This window comes from Neomonachus schauinslandi, chromosome 14 (genome assembly GCF_002201575.2).
Source record: "Neomonachus schauinslandi chromosome 14, ASM220157v2, whole genome shotgun sequence".
NCBI lineage: Eukaryota > Metazoa > Chordata > Mammalia > Carnivora > Phocidae > Neomonachus > Neomonachus schauinslandi.
Window position 1 is genome coordinate 44,179,620 of NC_058416.1, and position 8,819 is coordinate 44,188,438.

Genomic DNA, 8,819 nt, shown 5'->3' on the forward strand with positions numbered 1-8,819 from the left:
TGTGTGTGTGTGTGTGTGTGTGTGTGTGTGTGTGTGTGTGTGTGTGTTATCTGTGAAGCAAAAGAAATTCTAAGACTTTGGAGTCAATGTTAGCGATAACCTACTAACCTATTGACTAGTCCTTCGGGTGTTTCTAGAACACCTGGGAAAGGAATCTGAGACGGGGCGGAGGTGAAGAGGGGAAGGAGAATTAGGAAATAGCGAGGATAATTACTTCCTAAACCAAGACCGGGTGGCACTCGAGCCTCGGCCGCACCGGGGTCGGGAGGCAGGGCGAGAGGCCGGCGGGGGACAAGCCAGAAAGTCGGGGGATGAGAGGACCGCGGCGGCGGAGCAGCGGGCGGCGGGGCGGGCGGCGCGCGGCAGGCGAGATAAAAGCGGGAGGCGGAGCCGCCGGGGCGGGCGGGGGCGCGGCGGCCGCGGCAGGAACGGAGCGCGAGCGGGAGCGGGCTCGGAGTCGAGGCGGCGCCGCAGCCTGCCGGGCGGACGGGCGAGGGCGAGGGCGAGCGCCCGGCTCCGCGCTACCCCTGCTCCCCGCGCGCTGCCCCTGCTCCCCGCGCGCCGCGCCCGGTCCTGCGCACGCGACGGCCCCCGGCGGGGAGGAGTCCACCGAGTTTGCCCCGGAGCGCGGGGAAGTTTCCCGCGAAGCTCCGCTCCCGGAAAAGGGGGACCAGCCGGCGGCCGCTGGCGAGGTGAGCGCACCGGTTTGGGGCCGGGGATGGGGTAGGGTGTGGGGGCCGGGATTGCGGGGAGCGCTGAGCAGCCGCGGTAGAGGGGTCTGCGGGGGCGGGGAAGTGCATCCTCACCTTTTCAGGTACTTCGCCTCTGTCGACTGAGGGAGGCATCTTTCGTTTCCTCTTGACCCCGTCTTTCTCTGCTTCCCCATCCTCCTCCCATATTTGAACCCACTTCCGTTCACTTTACTGGACCTGCTCGGAGGGGCGGCGTGGCCGGGAGCTGGAGGGGACAGGGCGCGGGAGGGGCGCAGGAGGAGGACGCGCGCCTGAACTTAACTACCTGTCCTGGGTTCCCGGGCCCGGCGGGGCACCCGGGACTCCAGGATTCCGGTGCCATCCCCGACTTGGCGCAAGCGGGGGTTGGCAGGAGGACACCACAAGGCACAGCATTGAGTTTCGGATGCCGGTTTATCCGGTCTTCCGGCATGTTTGGCAGAAAGATGAGCATCTCTGCAGCGGTGCCTCTTTTGCATCGGCCTCAAACTCCGGAACCTTGCTAAAGCTCTGGCGAAGGCTGCGGACAATGTGGGAGGGAAGTTGGGAGACTCGGAACCCGGGTGCATCAGGCGCCAGCAAAGGGGTTGGGAGGCGTGATGTGGGGAGGAAGATTGAAGTGGGTTGGGGAGAGTAGGAACGGCGCGATTGTTTGGTTGCTGCTCTTACTTTCGCACGCTTACCCGCTCCCCCTTCTGCCCCGTTTGAACATCCTATCAGCATATTTCTGTTAGAGGGCTAAAAGGTGTTCTGTTTGATGCCCGTCGGAGTTATTTCCAACTAAGTTCACAGGTGCGCAGCCTGAGCCGCTGCTCCTCCTTGCTCCCCTCCCTGCGGTCCACTCCCACCTTCCCTCCCACAGGCAAACTGTTCCTGAATCGTTCCCAGGGTTATGAAAGGGATGACAAGTAAATAATACAGTTTGTGTTTGTGTGACTTTTCCCGCATTATGTTATCAGAATCAAATCAAAACACTGGAGATGTTTAATAAGACTCCCCTGCAGCAGTTTTTACAGTAATTAAGAGTATTATTTACAGTGTTTATTTTTCAGCGCTTTAACTCCAAACATTGCATCAATCTTTCTCTATGCAGCTCTATCTGTACTGTCACTTTGTCACTGGGTTTAAAGGACAAGGGCTTCTTTTGGACTCACATGTACACACCAAAATACAGTGTGACAATATTCAATATTTATCTGTCTTCTTGATTCAGTGGTCTGGCACCTGCCAATTCCAGTACATAATTGTAACACCATATGCCTGTCTACCAAACTGAGGATAAGGAGAATGTTACTGTTTTTCATGTGCAGGACTACCCTGGACTACCAGATTTTATTATTGCTTAAGGGGTTTTTAAGAGCTTCAGTCAAAGTGAATCAAATGTACAGAACAAAATTACAATTCTACCCAGTGCATTCAAAAGGAATACAATTCCTGGACACATACCTAGTTGACTAGTTATTGAAGAAAAATTAAAATCCTCTCATCACACAGAAAACATTTTGATTGAATATAGTCAATAAGAAATAGCACACATCGAATGCCCTGAGAAAGCAAGAAGAATCTTCCTCGTGCCTCATTTGAGTTTTATCTCCTTTATTACAGTAGCATCCTCCAGAAAATGAGCACCTTGCCGATAGATGTTGGTATGTACTAAGCACCATATTTTTTTAATACAGAGGCTTGGTGACAGTCCAAAAACATAAATGTTTTAAATCATTACCAACCATCTGTTCTCTCCCACTCAAAGCGCAGTCTTTTATTTTCACAGGTATCAAAACATACATCCTCATTTCATACATTTCCATGAATATCCCGATAGCTGCAGTGATATCTGAAGTTGACCCAAGTTTGGCAACTGTTATGTTTGGCTTCTTACACTATAAGCTCCTCTCCTTTTATTTTCAATGAAAGAAGAAATCAAAAAAGTTTTAAAGCCTTTGGCCAGAGCTGGTGTGTATACTCCAGTGAAATCTGATTGCTTTTTTTTTTCCTCCACCTTTTTGTTACCAAACAGAAGCTGAGAATTAGTACAACTGCAGACTCCTCCTGATGACATTCTTTCCCTTTCTTCCTGGTCACAAGGGTAGAATTTGGTGCTCTGAAGCAGTGTATTAAACAGCCTTGTGACTCCAGAAAATTAGTGTGGTTCCAGAAGGATATAACCTCTTCCCAGGAAGAATTTACAAAATGGGAGGCTAACTTAATATTCCAAACCCCAGATGAAGTAGACTGAAGACATACACTTTGTTTCCCATACAGATGTTGGCTGTCGATATTGCATAGGATATGAATAACATGTCTAGGTAGTATTCTTTATATTTGTGTTTGTGAACTTGGATGAGTCTGTATATAATCAGCAGATAGATTCACACCCTTCATTTTGTTTATGTCATCATTAGAGCAATACTTGGGGTTTGGAGTCTCCCCCTCCTTCCCCAATCCCAGATAGCTTTCACATTTAGGGATGTTTGCTGTAGCTACAACTGCAATGTTAGGACGTTTTTCTCACTCAAAATTAAGTTGCATAATAAATATATTGTTCCTTCAGTGCAGCGAGAACACTGGGAAATTCTTTTTACTCAAATCCAGGTGTAATGTTCCAAAACACTTTCCTATTTTTGAGGAAAAAGATATTGGCAATCTAGCCCACACTTTGCAAATAATTGATACGTACTAGGAGAATATCAAGAACCAAAGAAAGGTGAGGTTTCTGCCTTCTGACCTGGTGCACTGCTCTGTACTGCTTTTGCTTTGAAAGCCTAAGATTCTCCTTACTTACTACCAGGATAGCACTGAAGGGAATGAGCCCAAACTATAGACAATTTTAAGTTAAGTTGCCTTGAAAAATGTGGTCTAATTTAAACCTTTGGAAATACATAAGGATGTGTTAGATCTTATTTTTCTATATACTAAAAATGAATTATTGAGGGGAAATAGTTTCACTACGTATAGTAAGCACTCTGAATTATTCATGTTAATGAGAAGAATAGAGGCAAAGATAATCCAAAATCATGGTTATTTAAAAAGTCATTTGTTTTTGTCTTTGGAACATAGTGCATGTTTGGTTTATAAAAGATTTTCATTGTTGTTGGGGGCAAGTTGCTTTTCTAATTATTTTGTTTTGTTTAGGTTAATTTTTAAATGAGCTTATATACCTCACACACCAAAACCGATTTATAGGGAGGTTATACAGATGGGCAACCTGCCCAGAAACGAGCTGGGTGATAGAAATAAGCAAAGCTGGTATGGGAACTTTGCAGTGGAATATATGTCATTCACAGAAACATAATCAAGACTTGATTGTATACCTACTTAATGAATATGTTTTAAGAATTATATATGTTCCTGGAAAAAATAAAAGTCCTACAATCAAAATTTGAGAAATTCAATCCCACTTCACATGCAAGAGAGGTGATTAATATGTTTTGTTTTGTTTTTTTAATGATAGTGGACTACTTCTGAAAACCCAACAGGAATATTCTGATTGATAAATCTTACTAAGCCGAATCTGTAAGCATGAGGTTTTACTAAAGCATACACATGTGTATGTGTTAAGGTGATAATCCTCAGCCTTCCATAGGTACTTTCTAAAGAAGAAACAGCAAGATGCCACCAGAATAAGGGGTCCAGTCCATTTGATCTCTGTACCTATGCTCCAAATCAAAGTACATTGCACTGAAGAGAAGCTCTCAAGTATCTATTGTTACCGTGGACCTGGTTAGAGAAAATAGTTGAAGTTCAGCAAGACTGGCAATTTAACAGATTTCTGTTGTGTTTTTCAAAAGCTCTAGGGCAAAATTGGTTGTGGATGAAATAGTTACTTGAACAAGAAGTTGATTCACACCATAGTGCTGGCCGTTAAACACCTCGTTTGTAGTCACTGTTCAGTTGTATATAGATTTTGTTGAATTGTTAGTTCTGTGGACTATTAGAAAACCTCTGTGGGGAAGGTTAGAGCTGCTAAAAATATATGATTGGAAAAGCAGGTAAGATCACTTTTATTTCAGGGATTCAAAGCAAAAAGTAAAACTGTAACTTTTACAGCAGTGAGCAGAAAGGTAATAAAGTAGATGTCCCCTTCAGAGGGGTGACTATGTTCTCATAATAAATGTGCTCACTACTGCAAATAGAGAGGTACTTCTTTTTTGAGGAAACAGTTTTTTAAAATTTTTCATAGGGCATGGCATTTGGCATTTTTTTAAAGACTCAAGTCCTTAGACTGAGTATTTTAAAAGAAATATTGTGGTTGGAAATATAATTGAGGCCCACGGGATATATTTTATACACACTTGTTAAAGAAATCAGTTTCTTCTGATCAGTGCCTAAATCTAAGAATCAAAATTATGCATTTTGTTATAGAGATGGAAAGGACCTTTAAAGTAATTTATTCCAATGCCCTCATTACAGTTAAGGAAATGGGGACCCACAGTGATCACTGTGAGCCGCTAAAGGTCACACCAGTAGTTAGTGGCAGAGCAGAAACTAGAAACCTGATCTCCTGACTCATTCAGCTCCCCTGGAGGAAGCTGGGTGCTTAGGCAGGGGAGTTAACTCTTTCTGGCCATCACGGTATCAACGCCCCACGATAATCCTGAAATGAAATGGTACAGGGGTAGATGCAGAAGGCTTGTGACTTTTCTGTCTTCTCTCATCCACTGGGTGGTCACCATGGACCATACCGTGGTTCTCAACCCTCTTAGTCTCTCTCTGTTTTTAAACAGCAAATGTTTTGTGTTTCCCCCTTCATATCCTGAAATGTAATTCATCAATAATTTAGTTACCGAATCTATCTGTAATGAAACGGAGCAGTAAAATAAAAGCTAATTTGTAATTAATAACTATACTGATATCTGGGGATGACTTCCCTGGAGCACATATCCTAGAAGCAGAAGCTTGCTTGAATATATAATGAATAAAACATCAGAAAACGTTCTCTACAAGAAGTACAGGAAAATGAAAGAACAGGATAGACTAAAAGTATGTTAGGATAATTACCAACCAGACCTATTTGTATGAGATAAAGAAGAATAACGATAAATGGGAATCGTTCCAGGGAAAATATGCCAAGTCAAATTTTAGACTGTCAGAGTGGAGAAAACGTGGAAGTGTGATATTTTGCAAATGAGAGAGTAAATACTATTAATATACTTCCACCAAAATTCCAAACCTATTTTATGTAACGTTTTCATGCTGTTCCTAGTGTGAACTCTATTTCAAAGGGTTCTGCAGGTTACCCACCATATCATCAATAATAGCAGATAAAATACTTCTAAAATGAAAATTATTGATTTAGCGCTGGTATTGCCTCTAGTATTGTAGTCTATCAGTTCTAGAGTTAGGAGACAGACTACATGGAATGATTATTCACCACGGCGACCTTAATTGTCAGTCTCAGGGTTTCAATGGAAATTCTTATGAAATGCTTAATTGCAATTATGTACCAGATGCTATAGGTTGATGTCAACTCTAAGTTTAGTTCATCGGGACATTGCATGTTGTATGGGGTATTTGGGGAAATTCTTCATTAAATAGGACTACTCTTCCACACTAAAAGCCAACCACACTCCCCTGTCCCAATACCTAACAAACCAGAGTGTAGCCAGCCCCTCCCAAAATATTCTCTAGGGGCGGTGTGACCCTGAGGAGAGTCATAGGACTAGATAAATAAGATTTTTATGATGGCGTAGATTATTCTTCATGCCCTTACTCATCTATCCTTATTTTTTTGAGTAGGACTGTCCTTCTTGTCCGCTGGTCTCCTGCCTTCAGGGGACTAGGATTACAGACTCTCTGACCATCAAACGCAAGCCCATGTTCTGATCTTTTTCTGTCACTGGCACCTTTATAAAAGTTTACTTCTTGGGCTCCTGGGTGGCTCAGATGGTTAAGCGTCTGCCTTCAGCTCAGGTCATGATCCCAGAGTCCTGGGATCGAGCCCCATATCGGGCTCCTGGCTCGGTGGGGAGCCTGCTTCTCCCTCTCTCTCTGCCTCTCTCCCTGCTCATGCTTTCTCTCTCTCTCTCTCTGTATCTCTGTGTCTCAAATGAATAAATAAAATCTTTAAAAAAAAAAGTTTACTTCTTCTGGTCCTCATTTCTCTTAGAAATCCCTCTTTACTGGGTGACTATGAGTGTTGACAAACTAATATGCAAGCTGGCTAGTATTTTAGTTCTCCCAGGACTTAACCTTGTTTAGATGCATGTCTCCAAAAAGCACTGAAGGGGGCGCCTGGGTGGCTCAGTCATTAAGCATCTGCTTTCGGCTCAGGTCATGATCCCAGGGTCCTGGGATCGAGCCCCGCATGGGGCTCCCTGCTCAGCGGGAAACCTGCTTCTCCCTCTCCCACTCCTCCTGCTTGTGTTCCCTCTCTCGCTGTCTCTCTATCTGTCAGATAAATAAATAAAATCTTTAAAAAAACAAACAAACAAAAAGCACTGAAGGCTTTCATAGAGACAGACAATACATACACTCACACATATGTATGTGTGTATATGCATGTATATGTATATATGCATATGTTATATGTATGTACATCCATGTTCACATGTAATTTCAGGCACTGAAAAAACAGGAAAGGAGGTATCATTTGAGATTGTATTTTGAATGTCCTTGAAGCATGTTTATGCAAACAAAGAACTGCATGGTTCCATATTGGAAGTTGCACCATAAAATAGTACTGTGAAGTATGCTCACAAAAGAGGCCAAAAGGTGTCACCAATGCAATAAAGTGTTGTAGTGGAATTTTTTTGGTATTGCTTAAAATAAATGCATCCTGTGCTAGCATATAGGAGTTGGGCCGGGAGGGAAGGTATAGACAACTGTGATGAGTGTCTTAGTAGTCTGGGTACTGTTGACACACTAGAAGCACTCCAACATCTCTTCTCTTTGCAAAATAGAGAGTATTTGCAGAGAGATTAGAGGGTTTTGAGGATTACCTGTATATGCAACACACGGGAGAGCGTGGGACCCTAGTAATAAGGAGGGAATTGAGAGGGAAACTCAAAAATTTTCACTTCTGCTATCTGGACTAGCAGACCATAGCATAAGATCTGCTCTTGAAAATTAAGAGTTATGTGAGATGTCATTTCAGTATTAGCTACAGCAAGTATCTTGAACTTACCAAATTGTAAGTAATAATTGGGTTTTTTTTCCTTAGATTACTTTCCACTCCAGGTCCATTTTAGATGTCTTTTATAACATTGTATATCTTAGTCTTTTTAAAGAAGGACACTTTTTAATGTAAACTCTTAACAGTTAAGATGAAAGTCACGGGGTGTGTTGGGGGCGGGGAGAGAGACTAACCAATTGTTTTGAGATAACCACAAAACTCTCTACATAGGAGGGCATGGTTTACCCAATTATGAGAGATGGCTTTTCCTACAAAGGGGATGAAGCAATTGTACAGAACACAATTTGATCTATGATTGTTTTGGTATATATTGTTCATTCTTACTGGAAGCTTCTCGGTCAATTGAATGGCCCAGCGCTCAACCTCAGACTGACCCCTAACTTTATTTGGTCTACTTTTGTTACAATTTCTAATAAGAGTGTAGTGGTGCAGTGGGAATTGAGAGAAGATGAAATTGAGGGTGGTGGATTGTGGAGGTGATAAGGAAAATAAGGAGTTTCTTTCATTTGAGAGCACAAAGATCTGTGTAGGCAGTGAAATTTTATTGGAAATCTGCCTTTTCTTGTTATGCTTTTTACTCTTGTATGGAATAAGGCAAAGATTGTGAAAGCAAAGCCTTCTTCCCTCCTTGGCTGTTAACTCCACCATACAACAGAAAAACCTTTTTTTTTTTTTTTTTTTGCCAGAATAAACAGATATGACTTCTACCAGTTACTAGCCTCATTGTGCCCCTTTTTACTTCAATACTACCCTAAACTGAAATCTAACACACTAAAGAATGTAGTTAAGAAAAGGAAAAATACACCCAGTGTAGTGAAAGAAATTTCAGAAGCGTCTAGAAATAAGACAATTTTGTCAATTCAAATATTACATTAATATTTGCTTTTCCATTACTTTCAGAAGCAAGAAGCTCAAGGCTCACTTAGTTTTGTAGTCATTTTTTTTCTTTTTTTTTT

At 42.5% G+C, this 8,819-nt stretch overlaps 1 protein-coding gene across 1 annotated transcript in view; it reads left to right on the plus strand.

Moving 5' to 3' along the window:
• Positions 1 to 311: 311 nt before the first annotated feature.
• The window catches only part of CHST9 (carbohydrate sulfotransferase 9), a 244,300-nt gene continuing 235,792 nt past the window's right edge, over positions 312 to 8,819 (plus strand). Inside the window, exon 1 of the mRNA XM_021686272.2 lies at positions 312 to 692. Within this exon, the coding sequence (XP_021541947.2) occupies positions 312 to 692 (381 nt within the window). The remainder of the gene's footprint in view (positions 693 to 8,819) is intronic.